Genomic DNA, 21,378 nt, shown 5'->3' with positions numbered 1-21,378 from the left:
TTTAACCACAAAAGTTCAATGGTAAATGAAATCAAGTAAATCACAACTAAAGGTATTTACCCAATAGAGCTGAGTGATACAAACGGCCTTAAGAAAAAATAAAAGTTGCAAAATGAAAGTTCCTTTACCCCAGCTGTACTTCGACTTCTCCAGGCCGGTTCTTCCTGCTCGCCCTGCTCTGACTCCACTCTTACTGCCTCTCACTCTCTCTATATACCCTCCCCCCACAAAACTGAAAGCACGGCTTCAAACCCGAAGAAATGAAACTTAACTGGGGAAATGAAACTCTTCCTCTCAAGGATACCTGCTCTCAACAAAACAATCCCAGGCTTCTACGCCTGACCCTTTTTCCCTTTGCCTCTGTAGGCCTCAAACCTTCACAAAGTGACAGCGGAAAAGCAGTTTAATTTTAATCTGAAAGTGACCGCGAAGACCAAGATGGTTTGTGACTCCATCCTTTTCTACCTCTATGGTACTAAAATGGAAAACGGGGCCCAAGTGAGGAGCATCGTTGCCCCTCCCCTTTCGTTCACCTTTTTTGTAGCCCTGACTTTGATGCACAATGACTTTGATGCACAATGTCACACAAGACATGTGTGTGACACATGTGACACAAAGTCAAAATCATGACTTGGATGCACAATGTCACACAAGACCGAAAATATATACATGCCTGCATCTGATCCCCCTCCGCCCCCACCTGCCACACACACACACACACACACACACACACACCATTTGTTGAACATGCACTTAAAACTTCCTACAGATAACACAAGCAAAACAAAATGGAAGATTTGACGTTAACACACAGAGCTGGCCATGAAGGCGTGCGTTGCTCCAGCTTTTCAGATGAAGCAAAGTCTGTGCAGTATTTCTTCCGGCTGCTGAGTGGATAGCTAAGCAAGTAGCTTGTGACTTGCACCCCCCCGGGACAGCCCCACCATGTCCTGTCCCCTGCCCCAGGGATTCACCTCCATCACCTGCCCTTAAATCCAGCCCCTTAAATCCATGACTTGGTGGTGCAGGGAGGGGTGTCACTGTCCTCGTACCTCTTTAATGAAAGGCCAACATGCTGCCATCAGCCATGAGAGTGGCAATGAGCCCACTTTAATACCAGTAAGGGCTACCATGGTGCCCTGTCTCTCCGACAGGGCCCCCGAGCGCTCTCAGGAAGTTGCCACTCCCTGAGGGTCAGACGGCAGCTCCTCCGGCCTCAAACCAGCGGGCATTTGTGGTGGTTGGGGTGAGCCCAAGAGCTTCGCAGCACAGCTCTGTGGGCGCAGGCCAGTGTGCTGGCCGAGCAAGGCCACTGCTCCACCTGCCTTGTCTTTTCCACCCGACACACACAGATCAGGTGCGAGGGAAGTCACAGAAGAAACAGTGTCGCGGTGAGCTGGGCTGTACTGCAGAAATGCCTTGGTGGGAGGGCACTCGGCTTCTTCAGATCTGTTGGGCCTGCCAAGCAGAAAGGAAAAGGAATGGTGGGAGGGTCAGCATGAGGCCCCGAGCCCCAAGTCTGGGCAAAAGAGTAGCCCTGCACCCCACCCACCAGCACCCAGGTTTTCTCCACAACAGCAGGCAGCTGGCATTCAGTTGGTAACAAATGAAAAATAGATCTGCTTAACCAGGCTGGGGAACCAGTTGTTCCCCTCCAGATGTTGATGAACTCCCATCATCCCTCACTGGCTGGGGCTGATGGGAATTAGAGTATAGCAACATCTAGAGGAACAAGGGGTAAACCTTTGTTCATCCTAAAATGAACACTCATCCATCACTCATTGAGGCTGGAAGGGATTTGCTCATCATCCAGCACCCTCCAGCTGAGCTCAGTAGCTACCTCCAGACAGCCTCAGGCCATTTTATTTTCCCTGATGCTGTTCCAGGGCATTATGGGAAAATAAAAAGGCAGCCGCCAAGAGGCAAACACACAAATCAGCACCATCTCCCACCCCAAGCCATACCAAAAACCCCCTAGAAGACAGAAAGACATACGTTAACAAAAACACGCAATTTTAATCAATATATAACTCGAATAGATAACCAGGAAAAACTTCCTGACTGTTAGAGCAATACGACAATGGAACCAATTCCCTAGGGAAGTAGTGGGCTCTCCCCCACTGGAGGCATTCAAGACGAGGCTGGACAGCCACCTGTCAGGGATGCTCTGACTTGGATTCCTGCACTGAGCAGGGGGTTAGACTCGATGGCCTTGTAGGACCCTTCCAACCCTACTATTCTATGATTCTATGAATGCAATAGTGGAATGGAACAAAAACCCAAGCACACACCTACTAGGACATACTGTATGAAATTGGTGTGTCTCACTGCAAGGCCCTAAATTAAGAATAGAGCGGCCACATAAACTGGATCAGACAAAATGACAGACAAAAAGGACTTTTTCACACACTGCATAGTTAAACTATGGCATTTCATAGAATAGTAGGGGCCTACAAGGGGCCTACAAGTCCAATTTGCTACCACAAGATGTTGTGATGGCCACCAGTTCGGATGGCTTTAAAAGGGGATGTGGCAAATTCCTGGAGGAGGAGGAGGCGGCAGCTATCGATGGCTGCTAGTCAAGATGACTCTATGCTACCTCCATTGTCAGAGGCAGAATGCCTAGGAACACCGGTTGCTGAGGAACATGGGCAGGAGGGTGCTAAAAACTGCACTCATGTGCTGCTCGTGGGTTTCTCACAGGCAGCTGGTCAGCCACTGTGGGAACAGGATACCGGGCTAGACGGGCCTTTGGCCTGACCCTGCAGGGCAGTTCCTGTGTTCTCCATGCAGCCCACAAACAAGCCATGAAGGCAGCAGCCCAGACTCATGGCCGGATCTGCAGCTCCTGGCACTCAGATGCAGAGCGCCTCTGAGCACTGGAGCTTCCATTGGGCTGACTTGGCTAATAGCTACTTCTGGGTGTGGGCCTTTCTTCCTCCCATCAAAGTTGGTGGCCGCTCCACGTCTTGTGGCACTCAACTCCAGAAATTAATTCCTGTGGAATGAAGAGGCAGCCCCCCCCCCCCCGCTTCTGCATCATGGACCAACTTGCCAATCAATTCCAGTGTTTGCCCCAAAGTTCTCGCATTATGAGAAAGAAGTTCTCGTGTTATCAGTCCACGTTCTTTTGAACTTTACATACTTCTATCAGTTCCTTCCTTTTGCTGCTTTTTCATTTTTCAGTTAAGAAACCTTCACTAAAGGCATATGAAGCTGATGAATCTCACCCAGAATAGTCTCCTCTGCAGCTCTTTGGGGTCTCAGGTGGCAGAGGGAGAGAGAAGCGCCTTTCCTCTCCATAGCATCTGCTCAGTTTTGTCTAAGAGAGCTCTTGCATGTGGTTAAAGGCCTCCTGGGTATAGGACTTGGAACACAAGAACCCAAACCCTCAAAGGCCCACTGCGAACAATCTGCCAGACACTTTGCAGATAAAATCGCTCGTATTCATGCTGCCTTGGATGCCACTGTTTTGACAGTCGGATATGGACGGGGCTGGTGCACGATCTAGTCATGTTATGGACACTTATTGGCTTGTGCAACCTGAGGATGTGGACAAACTGCTTGGAGGACTGAGGCCTACTACTTGCCCTTTCGATCCTGGCTTGTGAAATCTGCCACAGCTGGGCTGGATATGGAAATATAGAATAGTAGGGTTGGAAGGGGCCTACAAGGCCATCGAGTCCAACCACTTGCTCCATGCAGGAATCCAAGTCAGAGCATCCCTGACAAATGGCTGTCTAGCCTCGTCTTGAATGCCTCCAGCATGGGAGAGCCCACTACCTCCCTAGGTCATTGGTTCCATTGCCGTATTGCTCTAATAGTCAGGAGGTTTTTCCTGATGTTCACCCAGAATCTGGCTTCCTATCACTTGAGCCCATGATTCCGTGTCCTGCACTCTGGGATGATCAAGAAGAAATCCTGGCCTTCCTCTCTGTGACAACCTTTCAAGTACTTAAAGAGCGCTATCATATCTCCCCCTCAGTCTTCTCTTCTCAAGGCTAAACATGCCCAGTTCTTTCAGTCTCTCCTCATAGGGCTTTGTTTCCAGCCCTCTGATCATCTTTGTTGCCCTCCTCTGAACCCTCCCTAGCTTGTCCGCATTCTTCTTAAAATGTGGTGCCCAGAACTGGACACAGTACTCCAGATGAGGCCTAACCAGTGCTGAGTAGAGGGGGACTAGTACTTCTAAGATTTGGAAGCTATGCTTCTATTCCTGCAGCCCAAAATAGCATTTGCCTTTTTTGCAGCCACATCGCATTGTTGGCTAATGTTCAGGTTGTGATCTACAACAAGATCCTTCTCGCTTGTAGTGTTGTTGAGCCACGTATCCCCCATCTTGTAACTGTGCATTTGGTTTCTTTTTCCTAGGTGCAGAACTTGGCAATTATCCCTATTAAATTTCATTCTGTTTTCTGCCCAGAGCTTGAGCCTATCAAGAGCCCGCCAATTTTGTGTCATCTGCACATTTGATCAGCGTTCCCTGCACCTCCTCCTCCAAGTCATTCATAAAAATGTGGGAGAGCACTGGGCCCAGGACTGAGCCCTGCGGTACCCCACTCGTTACCTCTCCCCAGTTTGAGAAGGTCCCATTGATAAGCACTCTTTGAGTCCGATTCTGTAGCCAACTGTGGATCCACCAGATCGTTGTTTCATCTATCCCACTTTGAGCTAGTTTGCTCATCAGAATATCATGGGGCACTTTGTCGAAAGCTTTGCTGAAGTTGAGGTATATTCTGTCCACAGCATTCCCACAAGGGAGGTGACCTGATCCAAAAATGGGATCAGATTCGTCTGGCAGGATTTGTTCTTGACAAATCCATGTTGGCTTTGAGTCATCACTGCATTGTTTTCAAGGTGCTTCCAGATGGATTGCTTTATCATCTGCTCCAGAATTTTCCCAGGGATTGATGTCAGACTGACTGCTCTGCAGCTCCCAGGTTCCTCCTTTATGCCCTTTTTGAAGACAGGGACAACATTAGCCCTCCTCCAGTCATCTGGCACTTCCCTCGTCCTCCATGATTGCTCCAAGAGAATAGACAGCGGTTCTGAGAGTTCTTCTGCCAGTTCCTTTATTACTCTAGGATGCAGTTCATCTGGCCCTGGAGATTTGAACTCATTCAAAGTCATTAAGTGTTCCTTGACCATATGCCTATCAACCTCAAGCTGCAATCCTGCCCCTTCAGCCTGTACTTCACCTTTGCCAAGCTTTACTGTACTTTGTCTTTGCCAGGGGGGTCATAGACCCTCTTTTGGGAGAAGACTGAGCCAAAGTAGGAATTGGGGACTTCTGCCTTTTCTTTGTCATCTGGTATCATTTTGCCATTATTTATTTAATAGTTTATTATTTATTATTTTTACTATTTAATAGTTGAACCATTATTTCTTTCCTCTGTCTTTTTACTATGCACATATCTGAAGAAAGCCTTTTTGTTGCTTTTAGCTTCCTTCGCTCATTCTCAGCTTTAGCCTTTCTGACGCCATCCCTGCAATTCCGTGCTTCCTGCCTGTACTCTTCCTTTGTAGCTTGGCCTTCCTTGTTTCCACTTCCTATATGTCTCCTTTTTTGTTTTCAGGTCATCTCTAAGCTTTTTGTGAAGCCACATTGGCTTCTTCTGTTGTCTTCTGCCTTTTTCTCTTGTTGGAATTGTTTGTAATTATGCCTTGAGAATTTCCTTTTTTAAAAACTCCCACCCATCTTGGACTCCTTTTCTCATTAGAGTCGCTTGCCATGGGACCTTACGTATCATTGTTCTGAGTTTATTAAAATCAGTTTTCCTAAAATCCAGGGTACATGTTTGACTACATTCGGCTTTTGCTTCTTTTAGAACCAAGAACTCAAGTATAACATGGTCGCTTTCCCCCAGAGCTCCTGTAACTGCTACTTGATCCACTAAGTCATCTCTGTTGGTAAGGATCAAATCAAGGAGAGAGATAGAATCCTCCAGTTCCTTCCTCTACTTTCTGTAGGAGGAAGTCATCCAAAAGTCAGGAATTTCCTGGAGGGGCCATGTTTTGCAGAATTTGTCTCCCAACAAATATCGGGGAAATTGAAGTCCCCCATTACTACTACATCATGCTTCCTTGAAACACTGGCTGTTTGCTTTTCAAAAGTTCCATCCTCGTCTTCTCGATTGGGTGGCCAGTAGTAGACGCCAGCCATCAGGTTCCTTTTATTCTTTGCTCCATTTATTTTAACCCAGATGCTCTCGATGTTACCAAGCTCATCCTCCTGTATTTCTGATAGGTATTTTTAACATACAGTGCAACCACTCCTCCCTTTCTGTTCCTTCTGAACAAATTATATCCTTCAACTGCTGTATTCGTCATGGGAGTCATCCCACCAAGTCTCAGTTATCCCTATCAAGTCATAATTTCCCTCCTGTATTAAGAGTTCAAGTTCGTTCTGTTTCTTTCCCATACTCTGGGCATTAGTATAGAGACATCGAAGACCATGTGCTTCATAGTCTGGCTTTCTTCCTACATGTGTCTGAAGACTTTTATTGGGTGCTATCAGAGCTGTTCTCTCTGTTGCAGTGCATGCGCCTACGTCCATTGTTACCCCCAACATTACATCTCCCTTCCCCGTAGGATTCAGTTTAAAGCCCTTCTGATGAAGTTCTTCGTGCTGTGGCCAAACACATTCTTCCCAGCCTTTGTGAGGTGCAACCCGTCCCTTGCCAACAGCCCATCTCCCAGGAAGTATAGCCCGTGGTCCCAGAATCCAAATCTCTCTCGTCGGCACCACCTTCGTAGCCAGTCATTCACCCAGAGTATTTTTCTTTCCCTTTCTATCCCTCTTCTGACTACTGGAAGGGTGGATGAGAAAACTATCTGGGCCCCAAAGTTCTTTAGTTTCCTTCCCAAAGCTTCGAAGTCTGACATGAATTCTTTGTAGCTCCGCTTCGTAGCTCCACATGGATGAGAAGGGATACCTGTCAGTGGGCTTTATGAGTGCAGGCAACCTTTCAGTCACGTCTCTAATTTGTCCTCCTGGGAGACAACATACCTGGCAAGTCCACAGGTCTTCGTGACATACTTGGGTTCTGATCCCAGGCAGCAAGGAGTCTCCCGCTATTACTACTCTTCTTGTTGTTGTACGCCTGGGTTTCATCTACCCCTGCTTGGCTGACCATCAGCCTCTCGCTCGCTCTCCTGCGGGGTTCCCTGTAATTCTTCCTCTGCAGGCTGTCCTCCAGTCTCATCCTCAAGTACCTGGAAACGGTTCCCTAGTTCCACTGCTTCCACAAGCTGTGGTGAGGCCCTTGCTAAAGAAACCATGTTTAGATCCTGTCAAGTCTGCCATTTTTGGGCAAGGTGCTGGAGCGTGTGGTGGCCTCACAACTCCAAGCAGTTCTGGATGAAACTGATTACCTAGATCCATTCCAATCAGGTTTCAGGCCTGCTTATGGGATGGAAACAGCCTTGGTTCCCCTGGTTGATGACTTATGCCAGGGAGTGGACAGGGGCAGTGCAACCCTGTTGGTTCTTCTGGACCTCTCAGCGGCTTTCAATACCATTGACGATGTACCTGGACTGGGCTTGGGAAGCACAGTTTTAAAGTGGTTCCTGTACTTTCTGGAGGAGCGCTCTCAGAAGGTGGTGCTGGGGGACTTCGGTTCCACCTAGGGATGTACGAAACACTTACCTGGTTTCGTCCAGGGACATCCGTGGGGGGGGGAGGTGCTCCAACCCTCCCCCCCAAATTCTCCCCAGCCAGCTCCACTCCACAGCGACTCCGTGGAGCCACTGGCCAGGGCCGCCCACAGCCGGACATCCAGCTGCTGGGTTGCGCAGGGATGCAAATGGTGGCTGCCATAGCCACCACTATTTGCGTCCTTGTCTTTTGCTGTGATAGGCTATGTAAATATTTACGTAGCCTATCACGGCAAAAAAACAGGAACGCAAATGGCGGCGGCTACAGCGGCTGCCATTTGCGTTCCCTTTTTTTGCCATGGTAGGCTACGTAAATATTTACATAGCCTATCACGGCCTCTGCAGGGATGCAAATAGCATCCCTGCGTTAGCCGTGATAGGCTATGTAAGTATTTACGTAGCCTATCACGGCAATAATGAAGAAGGGAATGGCGGCTGCAGATGCAGCCATTCACAAAGCAGCGTGAACGGCACCAGGTAAGTGCTCCGTTTCGCGTGCCTTTTGCGGGGTGGTGGGGTGGAAGGCTTCGTTCTGCCACGGATTTGGGGGGGCCAAATGCACTGGCATTCGGCCTCACTGAGATCCATGGCAGAATTTTCCAACTTCCCTAGTCCCACCCCATGGCCATTAGTCGCAAGGTTCTATCTTGTCCCTCATACTGTTTAATGAAACCACTGAGGGAAGTCATCGGGAGGTTTGCGCTGAAATGTCATCAGGATGCAGATGATACTCAGCTCTACCTCTCATTTCCATCTGCACATCCCAGGGAGACTGTGGAACTCTTGAACCCGTGTCTGGAGGCTGTTTGGGATGGATGAGGGTGAACAAGCTGAAATTTAATCCAGACAAGACAGAGGTGCTGGGCGTTGGGAAACCAAATACTTCGGATGGAGGTTCACAACTGGTCTTAGATGGGGTTGCACACGCACACCCCGAAATACCAAGTGCGCAGTCTGGGAGAAGCCCAGGTGGCTACAATGCCCAGGAGTGCTTTTTACCAACTTAGGCTGGTACGCCAACTGTGGCCCTATCTGGAGGACGGACCTTGCCTCAGTTATCCATGCACTAGTGACATCCAGGCTGGACTACTATAATGTGCTATATGTGGGGCTGCCTTTGAAGACAGTTCAGAAACTCCAGCTTGTGCAGAATGCAGCCACCCGAGTATTGGTGGGGGCAAGACAATTTGATCACATAATGCCTATACTGTACCAGCTTAACTGGTTACTGGTGTGTTTCCGAGCCCAATTCAAAGTGCTGCTTTTGACCTTTAAAGCCTTAAACGGTTTGGCATCAAGTTACTTGAAGGACCGCCTTCACCCATATCAGCCTGCCCGCACTTTAAGATCAGAAAGAGAGGCCCTTCTCATTTGCCCACCCCTGAGAGCAGTCAGGTGAGAGAGCCTTCTCTGCAGTGGCCCCACACCTTTGGAAAAAGCTGCCCTTGGAGGTCCACCATGCTCCATCATTGCAGACTTTTAAGAAGACCTTGAAAACATATTATTTTACCATTGTCTTCTCTTGCTATAACTGCTATTGCTGCAGTTACTACTGTTAACGTTACTGCTGGTTTTGTTGTTTTTATTGTTTTTATCACTTTTAATATTTTAACTGTTGTATGTATTTTATTGCTGTAAGCCGCCTTGGGAGGGCTTCTGCCCTGAAAGGCATTCAAGAAATATTTTAAATAAATAAATTTCCCACCCCCACCCCCTGGGAATGGAACTTGGGACCCTCTGCAAGTGGGAAGGTGGGCCTTGTCTGGTAGTTTGGGTCAGGTGAGGTACCTGATGGGACTGAATGTTTACATGTCTGCCCATGAAAAGGTAATTGTAACTTGCTCACTGCAAGCGGGAAATTCCTATCCACCAAAGTAGCTCATCCCTGAAGATAAGAATGCAGCTGTGCTGATAAGACTGTTGCTGAGCTAAATTAGCTCTTGAGCATGCGCAGTGTGTTTTCTTTGTTCTCCAACTTTCAGTCTGTATAAAAGCATCTTGTTCCTTTCTGGGGGTGAGGCACAGTTTCGTCTGTCTCCCCCACAGCCGTGATGTGCTTTGATGAATTTCTGGCTGTTCAGCCCGACCTGCCCTGGGTGTCCCCTTGACGCAAGCAGAGAAAGGGCTCTTCCCGGGCTGGGGCTCAGCAGCGGGTCTCTGGCATTGCTGCCCCACGGGCTTCTCATGAGATAAAAAACCACTGTCTGGGCGGGTGAGAGGCGTTGCCCCAACAAGCCATGACGGCAGCCCACCTCGCCCCTCCCTCCCCTTACCTGCACCTGGGGGAGGAGCGGTCGCTGACTTTGCTCTGCAGCTTCCCCATGATATCACGTGAACAGGTCGAAGGGAAGCCCATAGCCTGCCAGGCAGCCCTGGGGGAAGGACAAGAGGAGACTGAACGGACAGACCTAGCGGCTGAGCCAGAGCCAAATCTCAGCATGCTGCTTTCATCAGCTGGATAGTGGCCCAGCTACCTGCCCAGCCTCTGCCATCCCTTGTGTACTTATCTCCAGAACAAATTGCTATTTTACCTATATTTTGATTCATTTGAACTAGAACAATGTTATAAACTGGCCCTCTCCCAGAATATATGGCGCAAGGTAGAAAAAAATATAGATACGTGGGATGCTGTGGCTGCATGCTGCAGTGTGAAGCCTGCCTTGAAAATGGATGTGGGGGTGGACTAGATGATCTCTAGGGACACCCTCCAACTCAAGGATCCTAAGTTATTTTTAAAGTTTTGTATCTTGCCTTTACAGGTAAAACCTTCTCAAGGGAGCTTCCACAAAAACATCTGAATAACAATAAACTTCAGTACACTGAAACATTTAATAAACACCAGCATTAAAACTAACAAATTAGTTAGCTTCAGCCCAAAGAAAACCAGCAGAAATATAAAGCTAACCCACAGTAATATAGAAATTATATAGAAATATAAAGCTAACCCACAGTAGTCCAAAATACTCTCTCTTATAAACAGACCATGGTGGTTTTTGGTTTTTTAAAAGGGGGGAGGGGTCTTCAAGACTGATCTAAATACTTGCAGTGATGGGGTCTACCAACCCTCAGTTGGAAGTGTATTCCACAGCTGTGGAGCCACTGCTGAAAAGGCCCTTTCCGTTGCGCCCGCCAACTCGGTTGTTCTTCCCGGAGGGCGCACGACGCGGACCTCGGCTGCGGATGTCGCCATGCAGGCAAGCCGGTATGAGCGACTTAACCAGGAGCCGAGCCGTTCAAGCAGCGCCGTCTCCAGGTCCGGGGCAAGGCGCCCGCAGCGCCCGCGCTCCGAGCACGGCGGCTGGGCTGCGGACGAGCCGGGGCCAGGCTGCCGAGAGGGCGCGGCCACCGCGGCGGCCCCCAGCCTGCCGCTGTCCGAGGGGCGCGGGGCGGCCTGCGGAGGAGGGCCTCGGGGGCGGCCGGCCGGCCAGGGCGGGGTGCCCCCCGACAGACGGACGAGCCGAGCCGCCCGCTGCCCGCCCGGGGCTGCCCAGCCCGCCGACCGGGCCGGCCTGCCAGCGGCTGCGTCCCCACGGGCGCGGAGCGGCTCCTCGGGGCGGGCGGGCGGGCTCCCGGGGGCACCTGCCGGCCCGCGGAAGCAGGGAGCCGGAGAGCCGCCTCCGCCTGGCCAGCGGGGCCTCGCGGTCCGCCTCAGCGACGGGGCGCTCCAGCGGGGCGATCCGCGCGACCCGCCGGGCGCCCCCCGAGCACGCGGCGCCGCTCGGCGCGCCTCCCGCCCGGCAGCGCCGCCCGCCTGGAGGCGGGGCGGGAAGCCGCCCCATCGCCGCCCCTCCCTCCGGCCTCCGGGAGGCCTCCGAGCCCGCCGCCCCCGCCGCGGGAGGGCGTTCGGCGGGCGACCTCCGCGTGGAGGGCGGGCCGCGGCCCTCGCGGGTGGGGCCGGGCAGAGCAGCCGCGGCGGCACCGGGCAAGCGACGCCTCCCGCCGGGCTCCCGGGCGACCCCCCCCGCCCGGGCTCGCCCGTCGCCTCGCCCGCGCCCCCTGCTGCGGCGCGGCGCGGCGCTCTCCCGCCCGCGGCAGCCGGGCGCCCGGGGCGGCGCCAGGGAGGGGCGGGCTCCGCGCCCGACGAGCCCAGGCCCGGGCGGCGCGTCCCCCTCCGCAGCTTCTCAGCCGGGCGGGGCGGGGCTGAAGCCTGCAGCCTGCCTAGGCAGCCCCCGCACCTCCGCTCCCGGAAGCCGGGACAGCTGGGACGATTCGGTGCTGCGGGAAAAGCACTCCGCACGTGCTCCGGGGCGCCGAGATAGGATTCTGTCCCCGGAGCGGGAGGGGACCCCCGTGCCTGGCCGGCGCGCCGCCTCGGCCGTGGCTCCGGCGGCGGAGGGCGCGGCGCGGGGGCCTGCCCGGAGCACGCGCTGGCGCTGGCGCTGGCCCTGGCCTGGTTGCGCGGCGGCGGGCGGCGGCTCGTGTGCGCCCAGTGCCCGGCTGGCCCGGGCGGCTGCCGAAGAGGCGGCCGAGAGGAGGGTGAGCGCGGGCGCGGCCCGGGCGGCGGCGGCGCCTCTGCCCGGGTGAAGCGGCGGGCGCTTTCCCCGCTCTTCTCGGGCTCAGACCCGGAACCTCTTCGTTCAGAAACAAGGGAATCTGGCAACGCTTCCGCGCCTTCAGCAGCCGTTGGACAGGCAGCAGCTCAACAGGTGAAGCTGTTCCTCGCATGGAGAGGCAGCCGGGTCTGTGATAAGGGCACAGCAGGATGGTGTCAAGGATGGTTAAGACGGGCAACGTCACCGGTGAAGGGGCGCCGTCCGGAAAGGGCGGGCGCAGGGTTTCTGGGCACGCAGCAGAGTGCGCTTGCGTTGCCGAGGCCCGGTTCCCTCAGTTCAGCAAGGCAGCCCGTTCCTGTTTCAGGCCGTCAGCCTGGGGCGGGGGATTGGTTTTCGCACTCAGAGGTGGTGGTAGCCTGAATGCTAATAAAGGCAGGAGTTAATTTTGCTCAGGTTTTCTGCGGATGCCAAGGGGCTGCTCCTGGACAGCTCACCCCTTAACCCCCAGATCTGTTCTAGGGTGAGCTGTGCCGGGTGAGTGAGGAAAATGGATTTTGCACATGCTCAGAGGCACAGTTTGACTTGACACCTTTCTTTCAGAACCTGGCATTGACGCTAATAGTCTAAGAGGCAGCAAACACCGATCTCTTTTTCTGTTGTTGCAGAACAAAATTGTGGACCAGTGTGAAAAGCTTCAGCTGCCTTGGGCCACAGCTGCCAAATTTGTGGGGGAGGTGCTGCCAGATAAGAAACGGCATCTTGTGGTAATGATGGGGGGGGGGGGGCTCAGCCTAAATGACCCCTAGTGCCATATGTTCCAGCCGCCTGCCAGGGCTCCCATGCCTTTAACAGCTGCTGTACAGATAGAAATGCAACAGGTGCAGCTTGAAGCAGTTCCACTACAGGGGACGCAGCTACTACAAAGAGGGACACACACACACCCCTTTGAATCTCTCAGAGAGCAGATTCCAGTTTAATAGATGGCATTATTGTTGTTGTTGTTCAGTCGTTCAGTCGTGTCCGACTCTTCGTGACCCCATGGACCATAGCACGCCAGGCCTTCCTGTCCTGCGCTCTCTCCCAGAGCGTGCTCAAGTTCATATTCATTGCATCCGTGATGCTATCTAGCCATCTCATCCTCTGCCGTCCCCTTCTCCTTTTGCCTTCAGTCTTTCCCAGCATCAGGGTCTTTTCCAGGGAGTTTTCTCTTCGCATTAGGTGGCCAAAATATTGGAGCTTCAGCTTCAGTATCTGTCCTTCCAATGAGCAGTCAGGGTTGATTTCCTTTAGGATGGACTGATTTGACCTCCTTGCAGTCCAGGGCACTCGTAAGAGTCTTCTCCAGCACCACAGTTCGAAAGCATCAATTCTTCGGCGCTCAGTCTTCCTTATAGTCCAGCTCTCACAGCCATACATTACTACTGGGAAAACCATAGCTTTGATTAGACGGACCTTTGTCGGCAAGGTGATGTCTCTGCTTCTTACTATGCTGTTTCGGTTTGCCATAGCTTTCCTCCCAAGGAGCAAGCGTCTTTTAATTTCATGGCTACAGTCACCTTCTGCGGTGATCTTGGAGCCCAAGAAAGTAAAATCTGTCACTGCTTCCATTTCTTCCCCTTCTATATGCCAGGACGTGATAGGGCCAGATGCCATGATCTTCGTTTTTTTAATGTTGAGTTTCAAACCAGCTTTTGCACTCTCCTCTTTCACCCTCAACAAGAGGCTCTTGAGATCCTCTTCACTTTCTGCCATTAGGGTGGTATCGTCTGCATATCGGAGGTTGTTGATAATTCTCCCAGCAATCTTAATTCCGACCTCTGATTCATCCAACCCGGCATTTCTCATGATGTACTCTGCATATAAGTTAAATAAGCAGGGTGACAATATGCAGCCTTGTCGTACTCCTTTCCCAATTTTGAACCAATCGGTTGTTCCATCTCTGGTTCTTACTGTTGCTTCTTGACCCTCGTACAGGTTTCTCAGGAGACAGGTAAGGTGGTCTGGTACTCCCATCACTTTCAGAATTTGCCACAGTTTGTTGTGATCCACACAATCAAAGGCTTTAGCGTAGTCAATGAAGCAGAAATAGACGTTTTTCTGGAATTCTCTTGCTTTCTCCATGATGCAGCGATTTGATCTCTAGTTCCTCAGCCTCTTCTAAACCCAGCTTGTACTTCCGGTAGTTCTCGGTTCACATACTGCTGAAGCCTAGCTTGTAGGATTTTGAGCATAACCTTGCTGGCATGTGAAATGAGTGCAATTGTACGGTAGTTTGAACACTCTTTGGCATTGCCCTTCTTTGGAATTGGAATGTAAACTGACCTTTTCCAGTCTTGTGGCCACTGTTGAGTGTTCCAGATTTGTTGGCATATTGAATGCAGCACTTTAACAGCATCATCTTTTAGGATTTTAAATAGCTCGGCTGGAATACTGTCATCTCCGCTAGCTTTGTTGTTACTAATGCTTCCTAAGGCCCACTTGACTTCACTCTCTAGGATGTTCGGCTCAAGTTCAGTGACCGCACTATCATGGCTATCAGGGACATTCAGATCTTTCCTGTATAGTTCTTCTGTGTATTCTTGCCACCTCTTCTTAATCTCATCTGCTTCTGTTAGGTCCCTGCCTTCTTTGTCCTTTATCATGCCCGTCTTTGCACAGAACGTTCCCTTGAGATCTCCAATTTTCTTGAAGAGATCTCTAGTCTTTCCCATTCTGTTGTTTTCCTCCATTTCTTTGCATTGTTCATTTAAGAAGGCCTTCTTGTCTCTCCTTGCTATTCTCTGGAACTCTGCATTCAGTTGGGTATATCTTCCCCTTTCTCCCTTGCTTTTCGCTTCCCTTCTTTCGTGAGCTACTTGTAAAGCCTCATCAGACAGCCACTTGGCTTTCTTGCATTTCTTTTTCTTTGGGACGGATTTCGTTGCTGCCTCCTGAACAATGTTACGGACCTCCGTCCATAGTTCCTCAGGCACTCTGTCTATCAGGTCTAATCCCTGAAATCTATTCCTCACCTCCACTGTATATTCATCAGGGATATGATTTAGGTCATACCTGAACGGTTTAGTGGTTTTCCCGACGTTCTTCAATTTAAGCCGAAATTTTGCAAGAAGCAGCTCATGATCTGAGCCACAGTCAGCTCCAGGTCTTGTTTTTACTGACTGTATGGAGCTTCTCCATCTTTGGCTGCAAAGGACATAATCAATCTGATTTCGATATTGACCATCTGGTGACGTCCATGTGTAGAGTCGCCTCTTGTGCTGTTGGAAAAGAGTGTTTGCTATGATCAGCATGTTCTCTTGGCAAAACTCTATTAGCTTTTGTCCTGCTTCATTTTGTACACCAAGGCCATGCCTGCCTGTTATCCCGGTGATTTCTTGACTTCCTACTTTAGCATTCCAATCCCCTATGATGAAGAGGACGTCTTTTTTTGGTGTTAGTTCTAGAAGGTGTTGTAGGTCTTCATAGAACCGATCAAACTCAGCTTCTTCGGCCTCAGTGGTTGGGGCATAGACTTGAATTACTGTGATGTTGAATGGTTTGCCTTGGATTCGTACTGAGATCATTCTATCATTTTTAAGATTGTACCCCAGTACTGCTTTTCCCACCCTTTTGTTGACTATGAGTGCTACTCCATTTCTTCTAAGGGATTCTTGCCCACAATAGTAGATATGATGGTCACCTGAATTAAATTCGCCCATGCCTGTCCATTTGAGTTCGCTGATTCCCAAGATGTCGATGTTCAATCTTGCCATCTCATGTTTGACCACCTCCAGCTTACCTTGATTCATTGATCTGACATTCCAGGTTCCTAAACAATATTGTTCTTTACAGCATCGGATTTTCTTTTCACCACCAGACACATCCACAGCTGAGTGTCCTTTCGGGTTTGGCCCAGCTGCTTCACTCTTTCTGGCGCTACTTGGAAATACCCTCTGCTCTTCCCCAGTAGCATATTGGACACCTTCCGACCTGAGGGGCTCATCTTCCGGCGTCATATCTTTTAGCCTTGTGATACGTTCCACGGGGTTTTCTTCCAATTCAGCACACCCATATGAGTTTTACCGCATGTCTCACTTGATGTGCTGGGAACTCCCCCTTAAGATGCATTGTTTCTCTTCAGGGGGTGAGAGATCTCGCTCCAGGGTAGTGGGTTTGTCTGGATAAGTTTTGTGTCTGTCTGTGGGTCAGCATTAGGAGGGACTGTGTGCAAAAGATTTGCGAGAGCAACTGCTCCAGCTGATTTAGCAATACTACAAGTCTGTTGAAAAGGAGCAGTCGTGCTTTATGTACTCCCTGAGGGGAAAGGAGAATAGCCAGTACTAATACTAAAAATAATTCTGCACTCAAGAAAGCTGGATTCTGCAAGCTGTATACATTATGCAAATGCAGCAAATATGCATACAATTGTTGTTTTTGTCATAATTAATTTGGAAATTTCATATAATTTATTCTAGTTTTTCTAGTCATTAGGAGGGGACAGGAGTCCTAATCCTAAGCACTGGAAATCACCATAGCCTCTGAGATTTCAGTATCTGTTACCCACAAATGGCCAAACATTAATCCTTGGGGCATTAAGGCCTGCCCATGGATAGGGTGTTGGGGGGCGCGGATTTGCACCCAGCAACGTTTTCTTGGAAGGGGACCCAGCGAGAGGCTTCCCCATGCCTGGAAAACTCCACAGCACCTCAGAGCCTCACCCAGCCATGGCTGAAGCCCATGCTCAGTCAGGCACAGCCTCTTTTAAGTCTCTCTCTCTCTCTCTCTCTGTGTGATGCGTGATGCGGCAGCCATTCACCTGGTCACCAAGAATCGCCTGCGGGTGACCAGGCAGGATCCCTCCCTCCCAGAGCCTTGCTGGAGCAAACCAAAGGCAGGCAGTCTGCTGCCCAGCTGCCCTCTGCGGTGGCCAGCCAGGTGCCTCCGGGGAGCCCCCACAGCCCTGCCCCCAGCCACAGCTCTTTGGAGGGCGGCTGCCTCTGAACCTGGCAGAAGTGCCACAGCTGGCAGGCGCTCCGTCAAGCGGCTTCTTGGGGCAGCACGTTCTGCAGCCCATTCTGCACTGTGCGGCAGAGGCACCCGCTCCTTGCTCGAGGGCCTGCCGCTTCAGCACCCCTGGGTTCTCCGGCAGCATCTCCACCCCCTTCACGGGACGCAGGATGGAGGCACAGCAAGAGTTCCCTCTGCCTTGGTGTAGGCCAGGGCTACCTTGGCTAGCCTCTGGCAGCTGGCCTCGTTCCAGAGGGTCCCATCTTGCTGCAGGAGGCCTGGAAGGGAAGGAGCACGGACAAAACGGATGGCCCGGTCTTGCCGCCACAGACTGGCCGCAGCGCCTCCCCCTCCCTCCAGGAGCCTCCCGCTTTAGTCAGGCATCAGCTGCTAATTCACTGCTGGAATTGATTCAGGCTGTGAGTGGGTTTGATCTGCCTGTATCACCCCCGAGGGGGAGGAATGGCAGGCGGGCGCGGGGGGAGCAGCAGCCTCATAGGGCTACGAAGCCGGTGGGGGGGGGGGCGCAGCCGCTCCCAGGCCCTGCCTGTTAGACTCAGCCCAGCAGGACGGGGGCCTTTGATGGATGCGTGGGTATATTTCAAGGTGGATGTGGAGGCATCCCCAGTACTGCTCGACTACAAGAGCCAGCCCCGATGTTGCGAAACAAATAGCCAGCATCAGCGTTCCGCCGAGGAACAGAGGGCGCCTCCTTGGGCCGAGTCAGGCCCGCCTTAGTCCTCCCGGCCCCATCTTGCCGCCACAGACTGGCCGCAGGCCCCCCCCCCCCCGGGATTCGGGCAGCATCCCTGCCTCGCGCGCCCTGGAGGGCTGCCGGGGATCGGACCGGGACCTTCGGCAGGCCAAGCAGGGCCTCGCCACTGAGCCATGGCCCCTCCCAGCTCCGCTGAAGCCCCTCAGAGTGCTCTGCATGTTGAATTGGTTGAAGGGGGGCTCCGGAAGAAGGACCGACTCCCAGCTACTGTCCTGGGGAGGTTCCTGGGGGGAAAAGAAAAACGGCGGGGGGGGGAGGAAAAATGCAAAGGAATGGAAGCGTAGGTGCCACTTAGCGGAACACTGATGACGGGCGCCCATGCTCCCTTGTTTTGGCTGATTTCCTTAAGAGAATGTCACCCTTCATCCCGTGTAAAAGCAAACAAACTCAGTGGGGGGAAAGGAGGTCCTTTAGAATCCCGACGATGAAGAAGACCGTCAGGCTTCAGCCCAGGCTTGCCCAGAGCAGCAGCACAGCTACAGCAAGCTTTTGCAAGCCCTAGGCCTGCCTGCTGAATTGGGTGCTCTTGCAAAAGACTTTCCTAAACCAGTAGAAGATCCCCAGCAATTTCAGGAAGCGCTTTAGTAGGTGAAACCTATACCCCAAGCCCGTCTGATTCGTCTCAGCTGTGTCGTCCAATTCCTGTCCCATCGCAGCTGCAGAAGTGGGCAGAAGCAGCCTAAGGAGACGGTGCTGCCAGACCCCAGAGGTCTCCCATCCACAGAAGCACCTGTAGGTGCCTGTCAGATTATATGCAGGCAAATGGCTCCAGCCACACACACTGCTTTCACTCTTGAAGTGGGCTGGGTAGCTATTCAGAACTGCTAACAAAAAACGTGATGAAACTATAGATTTGCAGGGCCAAAGTAACTCAAGTCTTTAAAACAAGATTCAGGTGTTACAGGCTCTGAAACAAATGGTGTGGTGTAGTGGCTAGAGTATTGGACTGGGAGTCAGGAGATCCTTGGGTTCCTTGAGGAGGAAAAAAACCAGGATATAAATGTAATAAATAAATAAATAATGGTCCTCCTACTCAGATGTGAAACAACAAAGCCAACGGTTTTTTAACACCTTTTTTCTGCCTTTATTCTGCATCTAAGTTCAGGGGAGCAGGCTGTTCTTGCCCCTCTTTGGCCCCTTTCTGATTGTGGTCAGGTAAATGGACAAACTGTTTCTTTTTAGCTGACACCGGTGTTTCATTGTCAGTCATACAGCCTTCTGTTTTTAACAGCCTGATTTCAATAACAAATAAAACTGTTCAAGCTGTAAGCCTTTTTAATCAGCCTATTCCTCTCCCTGTTATACAGCACCTATCTGTAGTATTCAAGCCGTTATCTGTTGAACATTCTTTTCTGTGGTGCTCTACCACTCCAAGGACTTACTTGCAAAACTGTTTCAGTCCGTATTATCTAGTCCTCTGATGCTGAAAATGCTTTTTCAGTTTTTAAGCAAGCTCCAGGAGCTCTCAGGCTGCCAGTTATCCAAAATCTTTCATTTTGTTTTGCCATGAACCAGATAGATGTACCCTTGGTGTTTTCACCCAAGAGGACGGGTCTAAAAACATTGTCGTCTATTTCAGTGTCTCTTGAGCCAGTTGCTCGAGTTTCTTTCTCCCCGTTTTTGTGTAATTGAAGCTGCAGCTCGATTGGTTTGAGCAGTCTAAGAATATTGTTCTTTATTCACCCTTAAAGCTCATGGTCCCTCACGCTGTGGAATCTCTCCTTTTACAGTCTAAAACTCACTGTCTTTCTAGTACCAGGTTGATGTGTTATGAAATCTTACTGCTTTCTGTGCCTCATATTTCTGTTCATTGTTGTAGTTCTCTAGACCGTGCTACTCTTCTCCCCCTTCAAGATGAAGGTAAATCTCATGATTGTGTTGCCTTAATGTCTTTGTTTATGAAATCTAGACTTAATTTTTGACACTCCAATTTTAAATTCTAACCTGATTCTCTTTTTAGATGGCTCATGTCAGCACGCCACTGATGAGACTTTACTCTGACTAAAGTAAACTCTGTAGTTTACTTTACCAGAGTTTAACTCTGGTTTCTGACTATACTGTTGTAACTCCTTATGAGTGCTTTGAATCAGCTCCTTTCCCTCATGTTTGCTCTCCTTAAGTACCTGAGCTCATTGCTCTTACACGTGCCTGCTACATAGTTAAAGGCAAAACCATCAATATCCCTACTGACTCCAGATATGCTTTTGGCATTGTTCATGGTTTTGTTTAACTGTGGGAACAATGTGAGTTTTTGACTTTTTCTAGTTCAGTTATTAAAAAAACCTGGTCCTTATGTTGTGTCATTTATTCTGAGTGTTCACATCTTTATTCAAAGAAAACAAAAGACAGAATGAAATTTAACAAGGATAAATGCCAAGTTCTGCACCTAGGAAAAAGAAACCAAATGCACAGTTCCAAGATGGGAGGTGCTTGGCTCAACAACACTACAAGAGAGAAGGATCTTGGAATTGTTGTCAATCACAAGCTGAATATGAGCCAACAATGTGATGTGGCTGCAAAAAAGGCAAATGCTCTATTGGGCTGCATTAATAGAAGCACAGCTTCCAAATCTTAGAAGTACTAGTCCCCCTCTACTCAGCACTGGTTAGGCCTCATCTGGAGTACTGTGTCCAGTTCTGGGCACCACACTTTAAGAAGGATGCAGACAAGTTGGAGAGGGTTCAGAGGAGGGCAACAAAGATGATCAGGGGACTGGAAACAAAGCCCTATGAGGAGAGACTGAAAGAACTGGGCATGTTTAGCCTTGAGAAGAGAAGACGGAGGGGGATAGGATAGCGCTCTTCAAGTACTTGAAAGGTTGTCACAGAGAAGAAGGCCAGGATCTCTTCTCAATCATCCCAGAGTGCAGGACATGGAAGAATGGGCTCAAGTTCCAGGAAGCCCGATTCCAGCTGAACATCAGGAAAAACCTCCTGACTGTAAGAGCAATACGACAATGGAACCCATTCCCTAGGGAGGCGGTGGGCTCTCCCACACTGGAGGCATTCAGGACGAGGCTGGACAGCCATTTGTCAGGGATGCTCTGACTTGGATTCCTGCATTGAGCAGGGGGTTGCACTCAATGGTCTTGTAGGCCCCTTCCAACCCTACTATTCTATGATTCTGTGATAGCTGGGTGTTCAGATTTCACTTGCGGAAGGCTCAATATTTGCTGCAGCTTTGGAACTTGGTATCTGAGGTTGGATGTAGAAGTGTCTCTGAGAATGTGCAAAGCGTTTGTACCTCATCACTGAGTCACAGTAACCAGCACAGAAGGAATTTCTCTGCTTCCTTCTGTGGGGATTTGAGAAGTTGGAGGTGGCAGTGTGGGGAAGGGGCTCATGGCCCTCTCTTGGAGGGAGGGCTCAACATGGTTATAGAGATGTGTGTCTTTGGAATGACACAAGGATGCCACTTCTTTGAAACTGAATATTAGGCTCTAACGAAAGAGGTCGGGGTCAATGTGCT

The 21,378-nt window shown here is 50.7% G+C and overlaps 1 protein-coding gene across 1 annotated transcript in view; it reads right to left on the bottom strand.

The window, feature by feature from the left end:
* LOC146335499 (WD repeat-containing protein 31-like) overlaps positions 1-10,187 on the bottom strand; it is a 75,108-nt gene extending 64,921 nt beyond the window's left edge. The window contains exons 1-2 of the mRNA XM_084822163.1: positions 9,930-10,187; positions 1,326-1,458 (exon numbers count right to left, since the gene is read on the bottom strand). Coding sequence (XP_084678289.1) covers positions 1,326-1,458; positions 9,930-10,096 — 300 coding nt within the window. The 5' untranslated portion in view covers positions 10,097-10,187. The remainder of the gene's footprint in view (positions 1-1,325; positions 1,459-9,929) is intronic.
* Positions 10,188-21,378: the final 11,191 nt, after the last annotated feature.

The sequence above is a fragment of the Heloderma suspectum genome, chromosome 15 (genome assembly GCF_057233095.1).
Source record: "Heloderma suspectum isolate Gila_16-S chromosome 15, 16-S_ref, whole genome shotgun sequence".
NCBI lineage: Eukaryota > Metazoa > Chordata > Lepidosauria > Squamata > Helodermatidae > Heloderma > Heloderma suspectum.
Note: the sequence above shows the minus strand (reverse complement) of the source record. Positions and strands in the feature narration are given on the sequence as shown.